This window comes from Leucoraja erinacea, chromosome 18 (genome assembly GCF_028641065.1).
Source record: "Leucoraja erinacea ecotype New England chromosome 18, Leri_hhj_1, whole genome shotgun sequence".
Taxonomy (NCBI): domain Eukaryota; kingdom Metazoa; phylum Chordata; class Chondrichthyes; order Rajiformes; family Rajidae; genus Leucoraja; species Leucoraja erinaceus.
In genome coordinates this window covers 12,558,698-12,585,786 of record NC_073394.1, presented here as the reverse complement: position 1 = coordinate 12,585,786, position 27,089 = coordinate 12,558,698, and the positions used below count along the sequence as shown (strand labels likewise).

General features: G+C 48.8%; 1 protein-coding gene across 1 annotated transcript in view; it reads right to left on the bottom strand.

The window, feature by feature from the left end:
• Window positions 1-4,991: 4,991 nt before the first annotated feature.
• Window positions 4,992-27,089, bottom strand: part of LOC129705661 (polypeptide N-acetylgalactosaminyltransferase 18-like) — a 44,852-nt gene continuing 22,754 nt past the window's right edge. Inside the window, 11 exon segments of the mRNA XM_055649345.1 lie at window positions 4,992-6,477; window positions 7,408-7,572; window positions 8,159-8,254; window positions 9,099-9,236; window positions 10,297-10,482; window positions 13,701-13,815; window positions 15,159-15,356; window positions 18,017-18,200; window positions 21,891-21,942; window positions 21,945-22,059; window positions 26,366-26,561. Of these exon segments, the coding sequence (XP_055505320.1) occupies window positions 6,328-6,477; window positions 7,408-7,572; window positions 8,159-8,254; window positions 9,099-9,236; window positions 10,297-10,482; window positions 13,701-13,815; window positions 15,159-15,356; window positions 18,017-18,200; window positions 21,891-21,942; window positions 21,945-22,059; window positions 26,366-26,561 (1,595 nt within the window). The 3' untranslated portion in view covers window positions 4,992-6,327.

Here is a 27,089-nt window from a genome sequence, read left to right as displayed (position 1 = left end):
AGGAATAGGTGATGTTTCGGGTCCTGGGCCTTCAGTCTGAAGAAGAGTCCCGACCTGAGACGTCACTCATCCTTTTTCTCCTGAAATACTGCCCGATCGGCTGTGTTACTCCAGCACTTCATGTCTAATTCTCAGTTGTTGGATGTGGAAAGGTTGGCAGGAGGCTCCCTGCAGAGGGCGCTGGTGGGCAGGTGTGCACGGAGAAGTGAGCAGGAATGATGTGTAGAAGGTCTCAACCAGAGAAGTCACCCATTCCTTCGATCCAGCGATGCATCCTGTCCCGCTGAGTTACTCCAGCATTTTGAGTCTATCTTCGGTTTAAACCAGTATCTGCAGTTCCTTCCTACAACATGTCCCTCGAACAACCACGATGGTTCAGTATCAGGGCTCAGAGAGCCAGGGCAGGGACAAGAAGACATGGTGGCACTGAGAACTTTGAAATTTTCCACACAAGTAGAACTCAGAAGCTCAGTCACTCAGTATATTCTAGCGAGAAGTCGAGAGAGTGGTGGACTCAGCCCAGTCCATCACAGACGCAGCTCTACCCACCATCGAAAGCTTCAACATGAGGTACTGCCTCAAGAGGGCGGTGTCTATCATCAAGGATCCCACCATGCCCTCTCCTCGCTGCTACCATTAAGCAGGAGGTGTAGAACACTACCTGGTTCTGGAACAGCCACTTTCCTTCAACTATCAATTTCTTGAACAAACCTGTACAACCCTAATTGGAGGAACAGCACCTCATATTCTGCTTGGGTAGTCTGCATCCTGGGGGCATGAACATTGAATTCTCCCAATTTTGATAGCCCTTGCTATCTCCTCCCCTTCCTATCTCTCCCTCAGCCCTCGGGCTCCTCCTCCTTTTTCCATTTCTTCTCCCCGCCCCCATCCCCCATCAGTCTGAAGAAGGGTTTTGGCCCGAAACGTTGCCTATTTCCTTCGCTCCATAGATGCTGCTGCACCCGCTGAGTTTCTCCAGCATTTTTGTGTACCTTCGATTTTCCAGCATCTGCAGTTCCTTCTTAAACAACCCTAATCCTACCTCAGCAATATAAAAACATTAATCATTTCTTGCACTACAATGTTACGAATTGTGCTTTGCATAAACGTCTTGTTTCTTTGCGCATTTTTGTTTTCTCATGGTCTTGCAGTATTAATGCATGATTTATGTTTGGTGGGTTGTCCGAGTCGACGTGGCTACGAAGTTGCAGCAAGCCAGATTTTTCGTTATTCCAGTTCCTCATTGTACTCGGACATATGATGATAAACTTAACTCGCACAGAAGGGGTTAGAAGAGCTTGGAAGTGGTGCTGTCAGAGAAGATCAGCCATGAATTGAGACACATTCGCAGACTGCCCGATGAAGGTTGAAATCAGTTGCCGGATGTTCAGCCAGTACCAGGACCATGAACAGCACAGTGGTGCAGTGGGTAGAGTCACTGCTTCATCGCTCCAGGGACCCGGGTGCAATCCTGACTGCGGGTGCTGTCCATGTGGAGTTTCCACGTTCTCCCTGTGACCATAATCTTCAATTTTCAGTTATAGCGTCACACAGCACAGAAACAGGCCCTTCGTCCAGAAACTTGTCCGAACTGACCAAATGGTCCAACCAAGCTTATTCCATTTGCCCGTTCCTGGCCTGTATCCCCTTAACCTTTCCCATCCATGCACTTGTCCAGATGACTTTAAAATGTTGTTATTATACAAGCCTCAACCTACATACCCATCACTCTTTAGACAAGTGGAAACAGGCCCACCGAGACCGCCCTGTACACTAGCACTATCCTACACACGAGGGACAAAGAAAAAATGTTTAATAGAAGCCAATTAACCTAAAACCTGTGCGTCTTTGGAGTGTGGGAGGAAACGGGAGCACCCGGGAAAAAGGGAGTTTTTTTTACAAAAAGGACTGGTAAAAAAGGCAGCCACAGGGAGAACGTACAAACTCCGTACAGACAGCACCTGTAGTCAGGATCGAACCCGGGTCTCTGGCGCTGTAAGGCTGCAACTCTACTGCTGCGCCACCGTACTGCCCCACTCTGTGTGGAAAATGTTGCTCCTTGGATTTCTATTCAATCTTTCCCTCTCCGCTCATCACAAACATGCCCTCTAGTTTTAGACTCCCCAAACTATGGGGAAAAGACTGTGTCTATTCACCTTATTTAAACCCCCGCAGGATTTTCTATACCCCCTAAGCCATCTACACTCTTGGGGAAATAAGATCCAACCTCTCTTTCTGACTCAGACTTTCCACACCCTGTAATATCCGTGTGAATCTCGGAGTGGGGAGAGCGGGTCACAAGAAGGCCATGATCTATGAATTCCTGGACCACAGCCTGGGATTCTCGCACACACACACACACAGTTCACCATTGCTACAGACGGCCCAAACTTTCAGTCACAGTGCAGTCGCGACCCGGAGTCATGAGCTCCAGGAAAACCCCATGTTTTCCCAAAACAACGTTACTCGTAAACGGGTTGCTATGGCAACCAAGCAAAAAAAAAAAAATCTTCAACGGAGATCTTTGAATCCGAGGCTCATTCTGCAGCAGAAAGGTCTGAGGTCGAACAGGGAGAAAGTCACTGAGGGTTCTGATGTAGCTCTATCAATGGTCAATTATCTTGGACAGAAACGGCCCCGCTCGTCTCCCACCCCTACGTTCATTCCATGATCCGATGCTTCTGCATTCAGAGAAATTATCTGAAACACTCTCGAGATCAAAGCACTTGGAGTGTTGCTCAAGGCGTGACGCACCAAACTTGACGTTCAGAAAAACACAACGTTTTACAGTGTGAAGGAAAGAACCTCAGATGCTGGGTTCCACTGAAGATAGACACAAAAATGCTGGAGTAACCCTGTGCGTCAGGCAGTATTTCTGAAGAAACGTTTCGGGTGGAGACTGAAAGTCTTCAGACTGAGAGTCAGGGGAGGGGTAAACTAGAGGTATGAAAAGGTACAGAACAAATGACAGCCTGCACTGAAGACTCAAGAACGGTGGAGCCCACTATGGTTCATTGTTGGCTGTGGGTGATAATTAAGGCATACAACCAACCGGTGAAACTAGCAAGACGACAAGGGTGGTGGAGGGATAGAGAGAGAGGGAATGCAAGGGTTACTTGAAATTAGAGAAATCAATATTCGCACCGCTGGGGGTGTAAGCTGCCCAAGCAAAATATGAGGTGCTGTTCCTCCAATTTGCGTGTGGCCTCACTCTGACAGTGGAGGAGGCCCAGGACAGGGAGGCCAGAGTGGGAATGGGAAGGGGAGTTAAAATGTCTGGCCACTGGGAGATCGCGCGGCACAGGAGGAGGACATTCCATCAACAGTTAAGCGTGGGTTTGTATCGAATATTAAACTTGTCCCCTGCCCTTAACCCAGAGCACAAAATTAACCATACACCAATCTCACTGCCCTGTTCTCTCCTTACAGTCCTGTATAAATCCTACTGTCCTATATCAAATCCCCAAATTATTCCCATTGACCCGCTCCCTTCCCTCAATCCCACTCTCCCATTCTCCCCAAAGCCCTACGTCAATCCTACACTAATCAGTCTGAAGAAGTGTCTCAACCCGAAATGTCACCCATTCCTTCTCTCCAGTGAGTAACTGTCCCGCTGGGTTACTCCAGGATTTTGTGTCTACCTACATTAATCCCACTGCCTCACTTTCTCCCCAAAACCCCTGTACCAAACGCCAAACTATTCCCACTGCCCCGCTCTTTCCCCATCAAACCCACACAAATCCCCTGCCCTGCTGTATCCCCACAGCTCCGCATTGATCCCACACTAATCCCACTGCCCCGCTCTCTCCCCAACGCCTCGTATCAATCCCACACTAACCCCATTATCCTGCTCTCGACCCACAGCCTCGTATCAATCCCACACTAATCCCACTGCCCTGCACTCCCTCCTTAGCCCTGTATCAAATTTAAAGTAATCTCAGAGGATCCCTGACAGGGTGCTCCCCACTCAGTATGTTCCCCCTGACAGATCAGCACTAACCTCCGCACCGCCTCGACGGTGCACCGTTTCCTTGGGCACAATATGAGTGCGTAAGATCGAAGCAGGAGAGGGCTCTTCACTGATGGGTTTACCCTGCATCCCAAGGCATCCCATTGTTGGCCATTCCGATCACTGCAGGACTGCACAGGTGTCGGGCAATTTCCCCTGAGCCGCCAGTAATCAGAAGTCGTATAGACATACAGTGCGAAACCAGGCCCTTGCCCAACCTCCTCCTACAGCGAGTACCCTCCAATCCAGGCAACACCACTACTGCACTTTTTCAAATCCTCCACATCCTTCCCGATTCCAGACTGCGGACAAACTTGATTGTTTTCTCTGGAGCCTGGAAGGTTGAGCGGAGGCCTGATACAAGTATATAATATTATGAGAGGCATAGATAGAGTAGACAGTCAGAAGCTATTTCCCTGGATGGAAATGCTAGAGAGAACAATCTTAAGGTTGAAGGAGAGGGACAAAGTTTAAAGGAGATGTGAGGGGTACGTTTTCTTACACAGAGACTGGTGGGTGCCTGGAAAGCACTGCCAGGGTTGGTAGTGGAGGCAGATGTTTAACAGGCTTTTAGATGGGCACATGGAAATTGAGGCTATGGAGGTGATATGGATCACATGGAGGATGAAGAGATTATCCAACTAGGCCACGTGCCTGGCACAGATCCTGTGGGCCGAAGGGCCTGTTGCTGTGGATTGTTCTATGCTGTAACAGTAGGGTATGCTTCTGGTTGCACGGGGACTGTTCCACAGCGGCTGCAGTGTGGGCTGCCCTACATTCTGTCGAACCAGAGGCACTGGGAGCCATTTTAGGATTAGCCCAGCACACGAGCATGTATCGCCATGGGAACGACTTCATCAGGAGTGATCACTGGCTCTGAGGACTACTCCGCGTAAAATCGAAGTTCACACAGCAAGAGGCCTGTACTTCCGCAAGCAAGTTCAGCTGATGCCAGGTACAAACTAACACAAAAGCACAAGTAATCTTCTCATGGTTTTATTTTGAGCCACACCATGGTTTAGGATTGTTCAAAACAAGAATAGAAATCATTAAAAAAATTAAAAGACATTGGAAATTCACTAACCCATTATTTAGGGGTGATTAAAATACAAAGATTTGTTTTGGATCGACATATTTGGAATCAGAGACACCCTCCAATGTCTCAATTGCAGGCAAATGGATTAAATGATTCTTCAGGATTGTTACTGAAGTCATAGGTAAACTCAGAGCCCAGTCACACACACAGAACATCGTGATCCTCAAAGGTTCGAAGGAGACTACAGGGTGTGGTAGACACGACCTGGTCCATCACAGGTGCTGATCTCGCCACAATCAAAGGGATCTACTGGAAGGCAGTGCCGCATAAAGGCAGCCAATATCATCAAAGACCCACACACCACCCAGGCCACGCTCTCATCTCACTTCGACCATTGGGAAGAAGGTACAGGAGCCTGAAAACCGTGACCTGCAGGCTCAAGAACAGCTTTTTCTCAGCAACCATCAGGTTGTTGACCACTGCACAACACTCAGAAACTACGATCTTCTGTGGACTGTCATCGGTTGCACTACAGACTTTGGATTTGCACCGTTAAGGTTACCAAATATTACCGTTCTTAATTTTTTTGTATTATTGATCATTTCATATTTATCTGCGCGGAATTGCTTTGACGGGCCTGTTAAGCTGCTGCAAGTAAGAGTTTCATTGCCGGTACATATGACATTAAACGCTCTTCACCCTTGCGGCTGTGGGATCGTCCAGGAGCAGTTCAGCCCAAACTCCCGTTGGGTTTTGAACGGAGGCAGATTTGGAGGGGTCTCAGAGATAACTACGGGGGTATCAGCACCAGACTCACTCTGCCCACCCAACCACACTGCGTTGCACAGTCAACAAAGCCTTTTCCAACCAGAGAAGATTAGATGGTCAAACACTGCTGGGATTTGCCACTGAGTGACCTTCTGGATCAATGGAGATTTACTACATTTGCCTAAATGGATTACAGACCACCTACATAATCCCACTGACCCTACATCACAGAATAGCCACTGCTAAAACAGCCTCACATGTGCTAAGGCAGGAACGATATCACTTTGTTCCGTCTCCACGGGACAAGCATAACAAGTATATCCATCTCCTGAATGCCTATTTACACGTACAAAATATATCACTACTCTGACCTCCATCACCGCGACCGTACCTAAAACCCACGGCAGCTCCATTCAAAGATGAGCAGAGACAACCTTCTTCCCAGAGACCTGAGACACAATAAATAGAGCAGATGCTTAAAGAAGCTACACTGGGAGTGGGTGAGGAAAGCTCTTCATGTGGAATTCATCTTCCTTAAGATGTTTGAGATAGTCCACTTTTGACCGCTGCATTTCCGGAGTAAAAGCTGGTATCCATAGACACCTTCACTATTCTCCTCAATCTCCAAGCACTTCTTTGATATTCGATTCCGCACTGAGCCGCCCTGAAAGAGATAATGGGAAATTCTAAACATCAATGGACGGAAATTCCGTGGTATTAAATCAGGTCTGAGCATCTGAGACAAGAACTGAGACACATGGAACTGCAGGTGCTGGTTGTGCAAAACATACAGAGTGCTGGAGGAACTTTGAGGGTGACGCAGTGGCGCAGCCATTGGAGCTGATGACCTGGCAAATTATACTGTACATGAGCACAATCAGGCCGCACACAAGTACATCAGGTAGTGCGGGGAGATGAATATTACAGCGCAGAACACCCTCGTAAATCTTTTCCGCCCTCTTTCCAGCTCATTGGCATCATTGCTACAGCAACGTGACCAAAACTGAACACCATGCTCCAAACGCAACCTCACCAACGTCTTGTACATCTGTAACTTAATGTCCCAACGTAAATACTCAATACCCTGACTGTACCAAAAACCTCATGACCATCCTACCTACCTGTGATATCACTTTCAGCAAACTATGTACCTGTATTCATTGTGAAGGTTTAGTTTAGAGATATAGCGCGAAAACAGGCTCTTCGGCCCACCGGGTCTGCGCCCTCCAGCGATCCCCCCACATTAACACTATCCTACACCCACTGGGGACAGGTCCCTGCCCTGGTTTGACTTCCCAAAATACAACACCTCGCACTTATCTGCTTTAAACTCCATTTGACATTCCTCGTTCCACTTGCCCAGCTGATCCAAGATCTGGCTGCAAATCTTGTTAATCACCACCGAATGTGCACAAAGATGGAGCTGATTACGTATAATTGGGCTAGCCCAGGCAAAAAGGGCAGAAGGGCGTCCTTCTACCCTGCACAAGCCTGTGATTCAGGGCGAGTGAGCCGAAAGTGCTGAGAGTGCTGGTTGTGGGTGTGTGTCTGCCCCTGTGGATGGTGCGTGGCGAGGTCCCGCTGACGTACTGACCTGCGTGAACTGCCAGTGCAGCCGCATCTGGTTGCTCTCGGCATAGCCGCACTCGAGCAGCCGAGGCCGGCCGTTCACCTCCACCAGGCACCTGTTGTCCACAGCGTCCAGGGTGGGGCTCAGCACCCCCACGTGTAGCTGTTGGCTGCTCATGTAGTACACTGCCTGGAGGAGGAAGGTGGACAGTGGTCATTCCACATGGACATACAAAGAGGGGCTCGGCTTGGGGGGGGGACGTCAAGAACAGAGGGGACCCGGCATGGGGTGGGGGGTCTCCGAGAACAAAGAGGGGCCGTTGTGGACTAATGAATACTTGGTGTATGTGTAAATAGTCCCTAGTGTGTATAGGATAGTGTTAATGTGTGGGGATCGCTGGTCAGCTCGGGCTTGGTGGGCCGAAGGGCCTGTTTCAGCGCTGTATCTCTAACTAAACTAAACCTTTCCGCAGGGTTGTGAATCGAGAACTAGATTCAAGATTCAAGATGAAGAGGGCATACGTTTAAGGTGAGAGGGGAAAGTGTTACATAGAGGGTGATGAACCTGCGGAATTCCCTCTCCCTTCGTGATTGATGGGCCTCTGCACCAGGAAATCAAGGAGACGGGGTTGGGGTGGAAAAGAGGCATGGGATCAGCCATGATAGAGCAGGCTCGAGGGCTTCCCTGGCTCCAGTTCCTGATGCTCATTTATGTTCATGTTCCCAAGATCCCACCATGGTCAGTGCACGTGCCGAGACCCGGAACGCCGACGTACCTGTGGTGTCATCCCGTGACACATGTACACGATGGGAATGTTGTCCGACTGCGGACCCTGGTCGAGGCACAGGTCACTCCTCAGAGCGTTCCTCAGCTGTAACACACAGGTAGACAAGCGATGTGGATCAGGTAACTCCTTCCTCATTCATCCCCGGACTGCCAGCCCAGCTCCCGCTCACCCGGGGAAGGATCACGTCCATCACCCTGAATCACAAAGCCATTTCCTCCCTCGCTGCTTTCTTTCTCTCCTGTACTCTCTTGTCTCTTCACTTCTGAAGGCTAGAGCCCTGCAGAGTGTTGTAGAACAGAGAGATCTGGGGGCACAGGTGCACGGTTCCTGAAAGAGGTGGGTCGGGTGAACAGTGTGGGGCAAAGCAGCGTTTAGCACTCCTGCCTTCATTGGGGAGGGTATTGAGGTACAAACGTTGGGGCATCATGATGCAGCTGTACAAGTTGTTGGTGAGACCACACTTGGAGTATTGTGTGTAGTTCTGGTCACACCGGCTATAGGATGGATGTCATTAAGTTGGAAAGGGTGCAGAAGAGATTCACCAGGATGTTAGCTGGGCTTGCAGGCTTGAGTTATAGGGAGGCTGAGTCGGAAGCTGAGGGATGGACCAAGTGAATGCTCACAGTCATTTCCCCAGGGTAGAGGATTCCAAAACAAGAGGGCATAGGATTAACTTGAGAGGGGAGAAATTTAAGGAGGACCTCAGGGGCTACTTTTTCACTCCCATAGTGCAGCGCTCTGCTCCCTTAGTACTCTCCCCCCACAGTGCGGTGCTCGCTCCATAACCCCACCCCCCACCCTCGGTACTTTATCAGATATTCAGTCTCCGTGTAGTTGAGCCACTCGGGTGGGTGCGGGAGCAGTGAGCCACCTCCCCTTTGGGCTCCTCTGTTTACAACAGGAAAGTGAGCTCTCTGCCTGTGCCTACCATGCCGTAGGCCAACGTGTCCGTATACTTCTTCATCTGTGTGTAGACGTTGTTCAGGTACCATCTGAAACTCCTGCACTGCAACCTGTGTCTCAGCGCCTTGCGCTCCGAAATGTCCCCAATGTCAATCCCGGAGTTCTGGGGAGTCGGGAAGAGGGAAAACAATGCTCGTGAAGTGTAGAGACGTTAATGTCGGCTCTAAACGCCACAGAGAACACAATCGCAGGTACGGTCCAACCGCGGGTCATCAGGGGAACCTCAGTCCCCCTGCTCTACCCTCTCTGTACCCATCACTGTGTAGCCAGACACAGCTACAATGCCATCTATACATCTGCTGACCACATCACCGCTGTTGGATCAATAATGTCCCACAGCTTTACAACAAAGCTGGAGAGGACTGGGAGTGTCTGGCCAAAACAGTTGTCAATACACACGTGTGGTCTCACCAACCATCTATATTGTTTGAGCAATACTGAGGCCCATAGACTCATGGAGCACAGCAACGGGCCCTTCTGCCCAACTCGCCCAAGTTAACCAATATCCCCTATCTAAGCTAGTCCCGTTTACCCACCGTCTAAACCTCCAAACCTGCCATCTGCATGCCTGCCCAAATGTCTTTTAGACACTGTTATTACACCTGCCTTAACAATTTCATCCAGTAGCTCATTCCACAAACCCACTACCCACAAGGTTGCTGTTCAGTTTCCTATCAAATCTTCCCCCCCTCACCTTAAATCTATGCTCTCTGGTTCTTGATACCCCTATCGTGGGAAAAGGACTCTGTGCCTTTACCCAATTTATTCCCCTTAGGACTTTAAATCACTCTTCAGCCTCCTGCTCTCCAAGGAATAACCTGGCCAACCTCACCCTATAGCTCAGGCCCTCGGATCCTGTCAACATCCTTGTAAATCCGCTCTGCATCCATTCCCGCTTAATGGCACCGTTCCTATAGTAGAATGACTAAAACTGAACACAATGCTCCAAGTGCAGCCTCGTCAACATCTCGTACAACTGTAGCATAACGTCCCAACTTCCCCGACTGACGGCCAGCGTACCGAAGGCCGCCTTCTTCACCCCATCCACCTGTCATGGAAGGTTGCTTCTCCTCCCTGTTTCTATTCCGTGTCCTTTCATTGTCGTGCCTCTCTGCTGAGGGTGACTCCACACCAGAGGCCTCCGCCTCGCTCCCCCTGCTCACCTCTCTGGGGATGTTCCAGGCCATGTAGACGTGATCTTTGAACTCGTCCATCCAGACCTCGGCCACCCTGAGTGCGTTCCTGCGTACGTGTGCGGTCAGGTCCTCCGTGTAGGGTTTGTGAGCCCTCTCGATGTGGGCCAGCCTGGAGCAGGGCAGGACCTCCACACTACCTCCACACTGCCAGACCTGGGGAGACAACGCTGGCATCAAATCTTGCATGTCTGCAAACCTACCAACCAACCCATCTACATACACCTCCAAGTCATCTATATATATATTTTGCAAACAACTGATCCCTGTAGAACTCCACTGGTCACAGATCTCCAGTCAGAAGAACACCCTTCCACCTCAACCCTCTTTTTAGTTTAGAGATACAATGCAGAAACAGGCCCTTCGGATCACCGGGTTCGCGCTAACCAGTGATCACCCCCACGCTAACACTATCCTACACACTAGGGACAATTTACAATTCTTACTGAAGACAATTGAACAACAAACCTGTCGGCTTTGGAGTGTGGGAGGAAACCCGGAGCATCCGGAGAAAACCCACGCGGTTATGGGGGGAATGTACAAACTCTGTGCAGACATCACCTGTGGTCAGGATTAAACCCGGGTCTCTGACACGGTAAGGCAGGAACTCTATTGCTGCGCCACCATGCCGTCCTCTGTGTCTCTGGGTCTCTGGCCAGTTATAAATCAAAACGACCAAGTCACCACTGATCCCATGCATCGTAATCTTCTGGACCAACCTACAGAGGGACTTCCCACAATCCATGTAGATAACATTCACTGCCCCACCCTCATCAATGACCTTCATCACCTCCTCAAAAGACTCAACCATGTTTGCAAGACATGACCTACCCTGCACTAAACTATACTCACTGACTCTAATTAGCCCATTCGCTTCCAAATGCGAGCAAATCCAACCCTTGTGAATCCTCTCCAATAGCTTCTCTGCAACTGTTGTGAGGCCCACCAGCCTCTAACTACCTAGATATTCTCTACTTCCCTTCTTAAACAAAGGAACAACGTTGGCTACTTTCCAGCCTTCTGGGACCTTGCCTGTGGCTAGAGAAGATGCAAAGATCTTCATCAAGGCAAGATCACCTTTCTTGTCTCTCTCAATAATCTGGGATAGATCCCATCACGTCCTAGTGATTTATCCACTTTAATGCACTTCAAGAGCCACAATACCACTGCCTATTTAATTTCAAACTGCCCTGGCATATTAGTATTCTCCACATTGATCTCCATGTCCTTTTCATTGATGAATACTGGTACAAAGTTCTCATTTAGTGCCTTGCGTACATCCCTTGATTCCAAGTATAAATTCTCTCCTTTATCCTTGAGCAGTCCTTCGTTCTCCCAAGTTAGAATCATAGAGTGATGATAAGCGTGGAAATAGGCCCTTCGGCTCAATTTACCCAATTTACCGGCCAACATGTCCCAGCTATACTGATTCCACCTCCCCGCGTGTGGCCCATATCCCTCCAAACCCGTCCTATCCATGTAAACACAACATTACACAATGCCACGCGATCACTCGCCCAGGCTACTCCAACAGCACCTCCCAAACCCACCGCCTCAGCGACCCAGAAGGACAGGGGCAACAGGCACAGGGGAACACCATCATCCACCAATTCCACATCCAAGCCGTGCACTGGTCCGGCCCACCCCTTTTTCTTCCCCCAACCCCATCCCCTTCCACCCATATCCCTTCCTCCAGCTTTACATTTCACTCCCCTTGTCTCCTTCTCCGACTCCCTTTTGTCTCTTTTTCATCTCTAGCCTTTGTCTCCACCCACCTACCATTCAAACCCCTCCCCCCTTCACACATATCCACCCCTCATTTGCCAGACTTTGTCCCATCCCCACCTCTCCACAAGCTTCCTCCCTGCTACTCCATCAGTCTGAGGAAGGGTCCCAACCGGAATGGTCATCTGTCCATTCCTTCCACACAAGCTGCCTGGCCCGTTGCGATTTGCTTGGAAATGTATCGCCATTGGATCTAAATCCCAAGAACTCCCTCCCCACCAGCAGCGTGGGAGCACCTTCAACAGAAGAAGGGCAGTGGTTCATGAGGCCGGCTCACCCCCCCCACCTTCCGAAGGGCAATTAGGGATTAAGGATAAATGCTGGCCTTGTCCACGACAGCCTCATGCTGAGAATATTTTATGGCAGGCTTCACATCAAGTACTAAATCTCCCCGATTTTATTGGCTGCATAAATACTTGGTTACCATGGTGATCTATTATCCTTGCGACTGGGAAAGGCTTCCCTGGCCTTGCTATTGATTACTGGCTGGAGAATCCTGTAAAAACGAACGTCCGCTGCCTGCCTCAAGAAAGTGGCGTTGGAGGAATTCACACGTTTAAAACTCTCCTTCCTCCGGGCAACCTACTGCAGCCCCGTTGACATTTCTCACATATTTATTGCAAAAATAATGCAACCCAATTTAAAGAAAGCCCCACTCCACAAGAAAGTCTGGAGGGCTAAGTCAGTGCTTATAAACTAGGAGCTGTGCAAAGCCCTTCTGAATCTGAATTACTCCGTTTGAGAGGAGACAGTTCCCTCAAGAAAGTGGCAGAATGTGTGTGTGTGTGTGTCCATGTGTATGTGTGCCTGTCCGTGGGGGCAATTATGCGTGTGTCTATATGAGTGTCTGTGTGTCAGGGAGAAGAGAGACAGGCAGAGAAAGGGAGAAAGAAAGAGTGAGAGAGAGATAGAGAGAGACAAGACAGAGGTACAGAGAGATAGAAAGAGCGACAGAGAGACAGAAAGAGAGACAGAGAGAGAGAGACACAGAGAGAGACAGATAGAAAGAGCGACAGAGAGAGACAAAAAGAGAGAGAGACAGAGACAGAGAGAGAGAGACAGAGAGAGACAGAGAGAGACAGAGAGAGAGACAGTCACACAACGTGGAAACAGGCCCTTCAGCCCAATATGTACACGCTGACCAACATGCCCCATCTACACTAGTTCCACTTACTTGTGTTTGACATATCCCTCTAAACCTATCCTATCCATTTATCTAAATGTTTAAAAAAATTTGTGTTAACACCTGCCACAACTACCTCCTCCAGCAGCTCGTTCCCTATGCCTACCATCCTTTGTGTAAAAGAGTTGCCTCTCAGGATGTCTACCCAAGTTAGCCCGGTTTTCCTGCATTGGCCCGTATCCCTCAAGTACCGGCTAAAATGTCTTTTAAACATTGTGATTTTACCCACCTCTCAACTTCCTCTGGTCGCTTGTTCCATTTACACACCGGCGTCTGTGTGAAATCGTTGCCCTACGGGTCCCGTCACTGGAGAGTTCACCAAACCAAACCCAACCTTCGACACAACTGGAGCAGGAATGGGGCAGGACTGGGGATAGGGGAGAGGGGCAATGTGTGCGCCACTTACCCGGATACTCAGCTCCACGTTTTCGCCTCCGTACACCTCCATTCCCTCATCCAGCAATCCAATCTCTTCAAAGAACTGGCGGTCCACCACAAAGCAGCCAATCAGAGAAGGACTTCTGCAAACCAACATAGAAAAATACTTCAGCGAAGGTTCCTGAGATTCCAGAAGCGATTCAGATATTAGATTAGTTCTGTGACCAGTTCAACTTAACCCAGAATTTTTTTGAGGTTGAAGCAGACTCTGGATTTCATTTCCCTCATGGTTTGTCCATGACCTCCACAGATGCTGCCTTACTGGCTGAGTTCACCCAGCAGTTTGTGTTTTGCTCACGATTCCAGCATCTGCATTGTGTGTTTCCAGTTCTCTGTCTCCCATGGGCGATCTCTAAGGTTTAGACAGCGACCACTAGTTGTAGACTCTCCCACAAGAGGAACACCTAACCTGTCACGAGCCTCAGCATCTCCCAGCAAAGTCCTCTCTTGTTGCACTCCGTTGTTCTACGCCATGCTACCTTGAGCACTGGTCCACACACAAGGGATGCTGCAAGGAAATTAGGCCCTTCAGCCCATTGAGACGGTGCCGTTCCATTCCAGTATTAGCTGTGAGGAGGATGCTAGGAGGCTGCAAGGTGACTTGAATAGGTTGGGTGAGTGGGCAAATGCATGGCAGGTGCAGTATAATGTGGATAAATGTGAGGTTATCCACTTTGGTGGCAAAAACAGGAAAGTAGACGATTATCTGAATGGTGGTCGATTAGGAAAAGGGGAGATGCAACGAGACCTGGGTGTCATGGTACACCAGTCATTGAAAGTAGGCATGCAGGTGCAGCAGGCAGTGAAGAAAGCGAATGGTATGTTAGCATTCATAGCAAAAGGATGCAGGAGGCATGATGTGAAAAGGGTGATGTGAGATGGCCAGATGTGGACACAAGGTAAAGTGAATGACCAGATGTGCTCACAGGGTAAGATGAGATGCCCCGAAGTGGACAGGGGAAGATGAGATGGTCAAACGTGAACAACAGTGAGACGTGAGATGGCCAGATGTGGATGACAGTGTGAAATGAGGTGGCCAGAGGTGGACACAGGCGAGGTAAGATAGCCAGATGTGGACAACAAAGTGAGGCCAGTCTCCCATGTGGAACTTGTCAAAGATCTTCCAGAAGAGGGATCGAGAAGTAGAAGTACGCAGTTCCCCGAAATTGCTGTCGCGGATAGACAGGATGGTGAAGACTGCCTCTTGCGACTAGTCTTCATCAATCAGCGAATTGGGTACAGAAATTGTGTTACAGTTGGACGTGACATTGGAGAGGCCACACTTGGAGTATTATGTTGAGTTTGGGTCACCCTGCTGTTGGAAAGATGACATTAAGCTGATGTGGACACGAGGTGAGGTGAGATGGCCAGATATGAGCAGCTGAGCGACAGTGAGATGAGGGGGGGGGCATCTCGAGTTGGTTACCTGATTGGGGCAGTTGCATTTTCCAAAGCCCACCATTCCCTGGGAGGGTTGAGGTAACGACACCACAGTTCCCAGTCAAACCCTTGGGCTGAAAGGGAATACTCCTGGACTTCAAAGTTGTCGTACTTGATGTTGTCAAAGGATGGAGATATGATGCGCCTTCGATCTTCCTTTATCCGCGACAGGATTGGCTCCACCCTGGAGAGGAATGGACAGACATTCAGTGGGTAGGCACAAAATGCTGGAGTAACTCAGCGGGTCAGGCAGCAGCATCTCTGGAGAGAAGGAATGGGCGACATTTCGGGTCGAGACCCTTGGGTCAGCTCAATTTTTTTAGAATCCTCCACCCTGGGAAAAAGACTGTGAGTGTCCACGTTATGCATGCCACCTCCTGATCTTGTACACCGCGATAAGATCACCTCTCAGCTTCCTATGAGCCAAAGCAAAAATAAAATGGCCTCTTACTTGCCTCTGTATGTCTCTGATTCACTCTGCCTCCCACTATCCTCTCCAACATGTACACACATGGACTCTGGCCCTCCTGATGGGTGTGGATAAACGTTTAGAAGCAGAGTGCACAATGCCGAGACCATATACACTACATTGTGTACAGTTTTAGTCCTCTAATTTGAGGAAGGACATCCTTGTGATTGAAGCAGTGCAGCGTAGGTTCACGAGATTGATCCCTGGGATGGCGGGACTGTCATATGAGGAAAGATTGAAAAGACTAGGCTTGTATTTACTGGAGTTTAGAAGGATGAGGGGGGATCTTATGGAAACATATAAAGTTATAAAAGGACTGGACAAGCTAGATGCAGGAAAAATGTTCCGAATGTTGGGCAAGTCCAGAACCAGGGGGCACAGTCTTAGAATAAAGGGGAGGTCATTTAAGACTGAAGTGAGAAAAAACTTTTTCACCCAGAGAATTGTGAATTTATGGAATTCCCTGCCCCAGAGGGCAGTGGAGGCCAAGTCACTGGATGGATTTTAGAGAGAGTTAGATAGAGCTCTAGGGGCTAGTGGAGTCAAGGGATATGTTTCTATTGGAGTGAAATACTGCGGTCACGCTGCACACTGACAGTCAACAAATGTAAAAGGTTATATAATCAAAAACATTCCAAAAATTCAGAGGATTCTTGAAACGTGTAAAGAACTTCCAAGGAATTAGAGTCACATGGCAGGGAAACAAGCCCTTCAGTGCAAGTTGCCCATTCCAATCAAGGTGCCTCATCTTAGTTAGTCCCATTTGCCCGAGTTTGGCCCATATCCCTCAAAGTTCTCCTTATCCATGAACCCATCCAAATGTCTTTTAAATGTTGTTATTTACCTGCCTCAACTACTTCCTCTGGCAGCTCATTCCATATCCCACCGCCCTCTGTGTGGAAAAAGTTGCCCGTCAGGGTCTTATTCTCACTTTCCATTCTCATCTTAAACCTATGCCGTCTTGTTCTTGATTCCGCTATCCTGGGGGAAAAGACTGTGCATTCGCCCTATTTATTCCCCTCGTGTTTTTATACCACTCTATAAGGTCATCCCTCAGGCTCCTGCGTTCCAAGGACTAAGGTCCCCCAATCTTTCCAACCTCTCACTGTAGCTCAGGTTATGGAGTCTTGGCAACAACCGAGTAAATCTTCTCTGCATTCATTCCAGCTTAATGTCATCTTTCCTATAGCTAGAGTGACCAAAGCGGAACACAATGCTCCAAGCGGCGCCTCGCCAGCATGTCGTACAATTGAGTTGGTGGGAAGAAGAATAACATATGAGTGTCAAGCACTAAGTAATGCAAACAGATTGTAAAGCTTCTGAAGATACCTGACAGTAAATGTGGGTCTCTCAGCGGCAGTGACAGGAAAATTATAAACCAAGACAAAAATAGCAGGAAAAATAAGTGCATGCTTTCTATCATCTGTCATCACACTAGAAGACAGTAAAATCTTTGGGAATGAACGGTGTGGGGGGGGGGGGGGAAAACAATCTGTTCACATTAAAAAGCATTTAGAAATCACAGACTCAAGGAACTGCAGATACTGGAATCTTAAGCAAAAAACAAACCACACCACCATGGTCAGGAATAGCTACTTTCCTGCAACCATCAGTTCTGGAACCGACCTGTTCAACCTCAATCCAGCCTAGGCAACAGACCTTCAGGTCGAGACCTTCGTGGGTCTGAAGAAGGGTCTCGACCCGAAACCTCATCTGTTCCTTTCCCCCCCAGATGCTGCCCAACCCGCTGAGTTTTCTGGCTATCTTCGGTGTAAACCACCATCTGCAGTTCCTTCTTACACACTGCAGATCGCCTCTTGCTCGACCATAGACCTGTTTTCTAATTGCGTTTTGCACTTTAGTTTTTGTTTTTGCACCTTTTCTTATCACCCTCTTCTAGGGCCGAAAGGCCTGTTTCCACGTTGCATCTCTGAACAAAACAACATAACAGACCCATAACAGATAGCGTGGGACGGCGGTGCAGCGATAGCTTTGTTGCCTTACAGTGCCGGAGACCCGGGTTCGATCCCAACTACGGGTGCTGTCTGTACGAAGTTTGTACGTTCTCCCCTTGACCGAGTGGATTTTCTCCGAGATCTTCGGTTTCCTCCCACACTACAAAGACGTACAGGTATGTGGCTAAATTGGCTTGGTGTAAAATGTTAAATTGTCCCTGGTGTGTGTTGGGCAGTGTTAATGTGTGCGGGGATCGCTGGTCGGTGCGGACTCAGTGGGCCTGAGACCCCGTTTCCTCTCTGTAAACTAAACCTGTAAACACAATACATAGATAATATATAATAAATACAAATTCAATATTCTTGGAGAAGGAGGGTGGGGGTGGGGGGGGGGGGGGGGGGGTGAGTGATTGAACCTACCACTGATCACTGAACTCAACATGTGCGTCGAACAGGGCAACGACGGGGGCAGAGGCCGCTCTCCAGCCGCTGATTCGGGAGCGGATCAGCCCCTCCTGTTTGGTGTGGCGGACCACCTGAATGAAGCCCGGCTGCTGGGCGTTCACCTCCTGCACGTACGCTCCCAGCTCCTGCCGCAGCTCATCTGCAATTGAGGACACGACTGCCGTTAGATACAGCACCTACCTCAAAGGAGACCATCATTGACCAGACTTTACCTTGCACTAAACGTTATTCACATTATCCCCCTCATCCTGTATCTGTACACTGTGGATGGCTCGATTGGAATCATGCATTGTCTTTCCACTGCCTGGTTAGGACGCAGCAGGGGATGACTTAATCCAGCAAAGAGTGTGAGGAAGGGTCTCGATGCAAAAGTCACCTATACATGTTCTTAAGTGATGCTGCCTGACCCGCTGAGTTACTCCAACACTTTGTGACCTTTTAAGCAAACCAGCATCTGCAGTTCCTTGTTTCTACAGAGGTGGGGCAAGAGACAAAGCATGGCGAGTGATAGGTGGATACATGAGACTGGCTGGTGGGCAGACAAAGGCGAGAGTATTGAGTAATGAGGAAGGGTTAGTTAGTAGTCTTGTTGTGCGTGGCCCCTTGGGCAAGAGTGACCATAATATGGTTGAGTTCTTCATTAGGATGGAGAGTGACATTGTTAATTCAGAAACAATGGTTTTGAACTTAAAGAAAGGTAACTTTGAGGGTATGAGACGTGAATTGGCCAAGATTGACTGGCAATTAATTCTAAAAGGGTTGACGGTGGATATGCAATGGAAGGCATTTAATGGCTGCATGGATGAACTACATATCCCAGTGGTAGGGAAGGTAGTGCATCCATGGATGCACAAATCAGGGTAGTAGTAAAGGATGATGTGTACAAACTAGCCAAAAAGCAGCATACCGAAGGACTGGAGAAATTCAGACCAGGAGGAGGACGAAGGTTTAATTAAAAAGGAAAATTCAATGAAAGTGGCAGGGAACATACTGTGACTGCAAAAGTTTTATAGATACTGAAAAGAAAGAGATTAGTTAAAGTGGTCCTTTGCAGTCAGAAACAGTGAGTTGATCATGGGGAACCACTCTGGCGGACCAATGGAGGCGGCCGTCTTCACTAATGAAGCATAAATGATCTGCCGGAAATAGCAGAAGGACCGGGGTCAAAGGTGGTGGAGCGATTGGTGAAATCCAGGTTAGTCAAGTGGTGTTGGGTAAATTGAATGGATTAAAGGCCGATAAATCCCCAGGGCCAGATAGGCTGCAGTGGAAGGAAGTAGCTCCAGAAATAGTGTCTCGCCAAACTCTTTAGATTCTGGAGTAGTTCCAGAGGATGGCGGGTACAAACGTAATGCTTTTTAAGAAGGGATGAGAGAGAAAACGGGGAATTACAGTTAGCCTAACATGGTGGGGAACCTCTGCCTTAAAAGGGGAAAGGCACATTTGACAGGGTCCATGGATGTATAGATGGATTTACGAAAGGTATATATACGAGAATCTTATACAGAGGTGTAACTAGTAGCGTGGATAGGGGGACAACTTTGTTGAGTGGTGTGGGCTGAATCACCTGCAACTCAACAACACCGACAAGACTAAGGAAATGGTGGGGGTTCACCTTAGGAGGAGGCAGAAAACCCACCCCCCCCCCAAGGCTCCCCCCAGCTATTTACCCCTGGATGAGGGAATCCCAATATCTCCATTTGCGGTGTGGAAGCTGGGGGGCAGTTTACCAGGGAGCTACAACTGCAAGGTACTTGGATAGGTGTAGTGGGCAAATGGGCACAGTTTAATAAAATATGAGGTTATCTTTTGGTGGCAAAAAACGGAAAGCAGATGAGGCAAACGGTACAATTGGGAAAAGGGGATGCAGCGAGACCTGGCTGGTACTTTTTGAGGTAGGCTCCATTCAGCTTCAAAAGCATGGCTGTTGCAGTAAGAGGATGAGTATAGGAGCAGATGTTCTACTGCAGTTGTATCGGGTCTGGTGAGCCACACCTGGAGCCGTATTTTTGGTCTTCTGCATTATTGCCGTAGTGCTGCAGAGAAGGTCACCAGACTGAGGGATGCGAAGGCTTATGCAAAGACGCCATACTCTCTAGGAACAACAAAAACTCATGAAGGGGTTTGGAAGGTAGATGGATTCACTGGAGATTGTCTTAAGGAGGGGAGGATGAGGAGAACTCCTCAAACTGCTGAGCATCCTGGACAATACAGCTCACCCAGTTCCTCCAGGACAGTTACTGGTCAACATGAGGAGCACCTTCAGCAATCAGAGGCAGGACGAGGTCCGTGCGCAACATGAATCACCCACAATACAGTTTGAGGCCAGTCATTGGCGCCATTTAAGTTCCACCATGACCCACCCCACACCTACTCTGCACCTCTATGTTTCTATGTTTCTATGAGAAAAAAGGTTGCCTCTACAGAGGTTCCCAAATTACAGCCAGACTTTGATATCAACGAACCTTACACCTAAGGAGGGGTGGGGAAGGGGATGGATAGTGCTCAAATTCCACATCAGGGTGGAGGGGCACCAGAAAGAGAGGGAGAAAAGTGTTTCAAATTGGAAAATTCAATCTATTCCCTACTCAAGATTTGAAGTGCTTCCCCCCCATGTGGCCCCCCCCCCCCCCCAGGACAGGAAAGTCTGTGGGAATCGGAAGGGGAGTTAAAGTGCCCTCGGAGATCCAAGGAAGTACTAGTCTGCGATCAGTGGAATAGTCTCCTCGTCTCGCCAATCACATCATGTGAATGCTTTTTTAATGCATTTTTTAACGATTTGCTGCAGACAGGTCCATTGGAGCGGGATTTCTATCTTTATACAGAGGTGTAGTCATTGATGATGTCCTTATTATTTATTTTTCTCTGACTATATGTTTTTTTTTTCTCTTCTGTTTAATCTTTGTAAGGTGACCTTGAGATTTGAAAGGCGCCCGAAAATAAATATTTATTATTATTATTATTATTAACCTTTCCTTATCGCTTAGGCCCTCGAGTCCCAGTAATATTTCTCTGCACTCTTTCCAGCTTCATGGCATCTTTCCTGTAGCAGGTTGAACAAAACTGAACACAATCCCTCATGCACGGCCTCACCAAACAAACCAAGCCGTTCCATAACGCAGTTGGAGAAACGCGCTGAACGATGTCATTATTTACACTCACCACTATATGTGTTTTTTTTCACAATCTTTGTAAGCTGACATGCACATGAAAGGCACACAAAATAAAATTTATGCATTATTATTGACATTTCCTTACGCAGAGATACACGAGTCCCATACATACACAAGTACTTTCACTCATGCATCTTTCCTGTATACACACACTGAACACAATCCCTCATCATGCGTACAAACACACACAGCCGTTCCATACACAGACAAGTACTCACTCATGCACACACACACACACGTCCACACACACACAAGTACTCACTCATGCACACACACACACACGTCCAAACACACACAAGTACTCACTCATGCACACACACACACACGTCCAAACACACACAAGTACTCACTCATGCAGACACACATCCAAACGCACACGCACGCACACACGCAGGCTGTGTTCGGCAGAATGTTCGCAACCTTGTAAAACTGAGTGCACTGTAATCGGGCAAATGATGCATCGCTCAGTAATTCCGTTTGGAACATTACGAGGGAAGACTGGAACAGGGATTCAGACGTGAGCAGGTGAGTTTTGCAGGCAGGCGTACATAGAGGGAAGAGGAATTGTCCAGCTCTCCGCGCAGGGTACAAGGTTACAAGGTACAACCGATGTTACAGAGATGCTGCACGCCCCAGGGACGCGCCAACTTGCCCACCATTGTTGCTGTTGTCGTCGATCAGCACGATCTCCTTGAGCAGGTGGGCCGGGGGGTTTTGGACATCACCGAGTGCATCGAGCGCAGGATGACCGAGGAGGCCTCGTTCATGAAGATGAAGACCACACTGATCTGGGGCAGGTTGGTCGGGTAGCTGAGGTTCCTGCAGCTGCAGTAAGACAAGCAGAAAGAGCAACGTGACTTCACCGATCGATCCCTGGATGGGGGCTTCAGGGGCCATGCCTGAAACACCTTCCCTCAGAGGTTTGAGGAAGTTCGTTGAATACTCTATCAAACCTCTACAGGTGCATGGTAAAGAGCACACTGACTGGTTGCATCACGGCCAGGTTTGGCAACTCAAACACTCAGGAACAAAGGTACACAAAATTGCTGGAGAAACTCAGCGAGTGCAGCAGCATCTATGGAGCGAAGGAAATAGGCGACGTTTCGGGCCGAAACCCTTCTTCAGACTTCAGCATTTCCTTCGCTCCATAGATGCTGCTGCACCCGCTGAGTTTCTCCAGCAATTTTGTGTACCTTCGATCTTCCAGCATCTGCAGTTCCTTCTTGAACACTCAGGAACAAAGACTGCTAGACACTGCCCGGCCCTCACAGGTAGGGGGCAGCACAGTGGTGCAGCAGTAGAGTTGCTGCCTCACAGCGCCAGAGACTCGGGTTCGATCCTGGCTACGGGTGCTGTCTGTACGGAGGTTGTACGTTTTCCCTGTGACTACATGGGGTCTCTCCGGGTGCTCGGGCTTCCTCCCACACTCCAAAATATGTGCAATCGTACGTTAATTTGCTTCGGTGAAGTTGTAAATTGTCCCAAGTGTGCAGGACAGTGTTAGTGTATGGGGTGATCTTGGTCGGCATGGACTTGGTGGGCTGAAAGGCCTGTTTCCACGCTGTATCTCTAAAGACTAAAGGCGCTTCAGTTCAAAGAAGGGTCCAGACTTGAAATGTCGTCTGTCCATTCCCTTTATTAGATGCTACCTGACCCGCTGAGTTTCTCAAGCACTTTTCTCATTCCTACCCATGTACCGGTTGTGTAAGTGTTGTTACTGTACTCCCTCGACCACTCCCTTGGGCAGCTCATTCATTCCCAGTCCTCTGTTTAAAGCAGCACAAAAAAAGGAAACATGAAACTTTGAGATCAATTGATCATCGTAGGAGAGAATGGCTTCAGAAACACAGAGGATGGATTAGTGTTTCTATCGCATCTTTCCCCTTGTCAGAGGCTGGCCCCCGGTGAAATACTGCTTCTGCTTTAGAACAATCAACCTCGTGTTCAACTCCCTCGGCACTCCCACCCCTCTGGAGCTCAGTAACACCGTCCACTCCCTGTAACCCTCTCCATTCCCTGTCACCCCCTCCACTGCCGTAACCCCCTCCACTCCTGTAACCCCCTCTGGTCCCTACACCTCTCCCTTTCTCTGTAACCTCCCCAGCCCTTACAATCCTCGCTATCTCTGTAACCCCATTTTTCTGTCCTGCATCCCTCCCTCCCTCCCTCTGTAACCTCCCCGCAGCCTATTCACCTCTCTCTATGTACCCCCTCTCTAACTCTATATCCCGCTCCGTAACCCACATTGGCCATTATATCCTTCCCTGTCTCTGTGACCCCCCCTCCAGCTCCTACACCCACCCCTAACCCCCTCAACAACTTGCTGCAACACCCCCTACCTCTCAAACCCCCTTTGGCCCCCAAATCCTCTCCCCCCCCCCCCCAGTCTCCGTATACGCATGCAGCCCCGACATCCTTGTCTCTATAATCCCCTCCAGACCTTACTGCCTTCGGCATCTCCATGCCCCCCTCCAGTCCCTACACCCCTCTCTATCTCTATATCCCCCTCCAGCCACCTATATTTGGGTTTCGGCCCGAAACGTTGCCTATTTCCTTTGCTCCATAGAAGCTGCCGCACCCGCTGAGTTTCTCCAGCAATTTAGCCTACCTAGATTTCTCCCTGTGTAGCCAGATATCGTATCACCTTTTCTGAGGCATTTAACCAGATTCATGAACAGGCTTGGGATCGAGGGATATGGATGCAATCAAGACCAGGACTCTATGGAGAAGAGAGAGAAGGTGATAATGTGTCAGGGGGGATGGACACTGTTTCAGACGGGGCTTTGTGAGGAGACGCTAGTTTCCATTTGCTTACACATGGACCATCTTTCTCTGAACCCTTTCTATCCAAACAACAATCCATCCAAACAATAAAATATACCTGCTAGCACCAGTGGGTCAAGCAATTCTGCATCTTAACGAATCTATGACTTGAAGGTACCAGATCAGAGTGGTGCAAGTGGCAAAACTAATGAACCTCACACCAAAGCCATCTATATTTAGAGGACTGGAAGAATTAAAGGATCCACTCAGCAACACTGCCAGTTAATTGAGAATAAATTCTTCGCTGTGTTTGAGTCCATTTAAGCTTCAGAAAGCTACTGAAAATATCGAAAGTAATTAATTTCTAAATCTGCAGTCATGAGAGTCACTGAGACATCCACACCGAATGGGTCGAGGGGAATAAGCCACACTCACAACCCCAGGCAGGGGGAGCTGCAGGCTGTTTATGGTCACTAATTAATGGCGACGTTGATTTCCTGGACAACTGCCTTTACCGTTGGGATCATGGACTCCTTTAACACCTCGTCTGGCCCTCGGGTGGGTGGGAGTGGCCTGGACCATGGGACTCAGTGTTCAAAGTGACACTCAGTCAAGGAGATATTGATGTTGTACTGCACAGAAACAGGCCCTTTGGCCCATCTGGTCCATGCTGGCCCACAAGTTGAATGTGGTTGTGAGCGCTTCAGCCCTTTCTTTCGTGCTCACAGGCTGGGTCCCGTTGTCTTTGTGAATGGGCAGGATTTGAGTATAGGAGCAGGGAGGTTCTACTACAGTTGTACAGGGTCTTGGTGAGACCACACCTGGAGTATTGCGTACAGTTTTGGTCTCCTAATCTGAGAAAAGACATTCTTGCCATAGAGGGAATACAGAGAAGGTTCACCAGACTGATTCCTGGGATGTCAGGACTTATATGAAGAAAGACTGGATAGACTCGGCTTGTACTCGCTAGAATTTAGAAGACTGAGGGGGGATCTTATAGAAACTTACAAAATTCTTAAGGGGTTGGACAGGCTAGATGCAGGAAGATTGTTCCCGATGTTGGGGAAGTCCAGAACAAGGGGTCACAGTTTAAGGATAAGGGGGGAAATCTTTTAGGACCGAGATGAGAAAAACATTTTTCACACAGAGAGTGGTGAATCTGTGGAATTCTCAGCCACATAAGGTAGTTGAGGCCAGTTCATTGGCTATATTTAAGAGGGAGTTAGATGTGGCCCTTGTGGCTAAAGGGATCAGGGGGTATGGAGAGAAGGCAGGTACAGGATACTGAGTTGGATGATCAGCCATGATCATATTGAATGGTGGTGCAGGCTCGAAGGGCTGAATGGCCTACTCCTGCACCTAATTTCTATGTCTATGTTTCTATGATTAGTTTAGTGTAGTTGAGTTTAGAGATACAGCCCCTTCAGCCCACCGAGTCTGCACCGACCAGCGATCCCTGTACACTAACGCTATCCTACACACCAGGGACAATTTACAATTTTTACCAAAGCCAATTAACCTGCAAACCGGTACATCTTTGGAGTGCGGGAGAAAACCGGAGCATCCGGATGGAGAAACCCCGCGGTTATGAGGACAATGTGGAAACCCCTTACAGACAGCACCCGTAATCAGGATCGAACTCGGGTCTCTCGCGCTGTAAGGCAGTGGCTCCACAGCTGCAACACCGTGCCGTTCTTGGGGGGAATGTGAGGGGAAAGTTTTCCCACACAGAGAGCCGTTGTGGAGAAGGTGGTGGAATCAGGCACAATCACTGCATTTAAGTTGAATTTCAACAGGAAGGGCTCAGCAGATCAGGCAACAATTGTTTTGTGTTCCGGATCCCAGCATCCGCAGGCCCTTTTGCCTTCACATTTTAGTGACATTTAGACACACACACTTAAACAGCCAAGGCATAGAACAAATATGATCCTAATAGGAGCAAATGGGGCAACTATTTCACGCAGAGAGTAGAATGTATCTGGAATGAGCTGCCAGAGGAAGCTATAGAAGCGGAAACAATTACAACTTTTAAAATACATTTGGACAGGTATATCGATTTGAAGGGTTTAGAGGGGCAATGGACCAAATGCAGGTGTGTGGGACCAGCCCAAAGTGCCACCTTGGTCAGGGGCATGGACAGGGGCCCCAAAGGGCCTGTTTCTGTGCTGTACAGCTTTATGATTCCAGTGTAGATGGCAAAATGAGCAGCATGGACATGGTGGGCTGAAGGGCCTGTTTCCGTGATGTACAACTCAAGACTCTGGACGAGTCCTCTCACAAATACATGTCCCGATGTCAGGGACATTGTCAGGGACATTGTCAGCATCCCAGCTCCTTCCTCACTCTGTCTGCTGAGCTTCCAACCTACCCGTCGGGCCTGAAGTCAGGAATGGGCCTGTCGAGAGGGAGCTGGTCGCTGAGGTAGCTGTTGTAGCCGTAGTACTGGAACTTCTTCCACGCAATCCGCCGCGTGTCGGGGGGCAGGTCGTGCCCCCAGTGCGCGAAGAGCGGGGAGTCCGAGACCGCCTCGCCACCCTCATCATCCTCCTGCCTCGGTGGAGACTCTGAAGCACAAACAGAGAGAGTACGTCAATTACCAAACGCAGGGTGGCACTCTCACATAGGACACTGCAGCCTCGCCGACCCTCTCCATCGCCCGCTTAGTGTCCTTGCATAAGATGAACACAAAAGTGCTGGAGTATCTCAGTGGGTCAGGCAGCACTGGAGAAAAAGAATAGGTGACGTTTCAGGTTGGAAGCCTGAGGAAAGGTTTTTTGTTGAGTTACTCCTGCTGATTTTTGGGGTGATTAACGCACTAATGCAAGATCTTTGTAAAATCTTCCAAGTACAAACAATCAAAAAAACGTACTCCTTCTTCCCGGCCTAGTATCAAGGCCAGAGTTATACTAATTTAGCTCTGCTGATCTGACTAATACATTTGCATAGACACCAAATGTTGGAGTAACTCAGCAGTTCAGGCAGCGTCTCTGGAGAAAAAGAATGCCTGACCTTTCGGGTCAGAGGAAAGGTTCTGGCTCGAAGCGTCACCTATTTTTTCTTCTCCAGAGAAGCTGCCTGACCTGCTGAGTTAC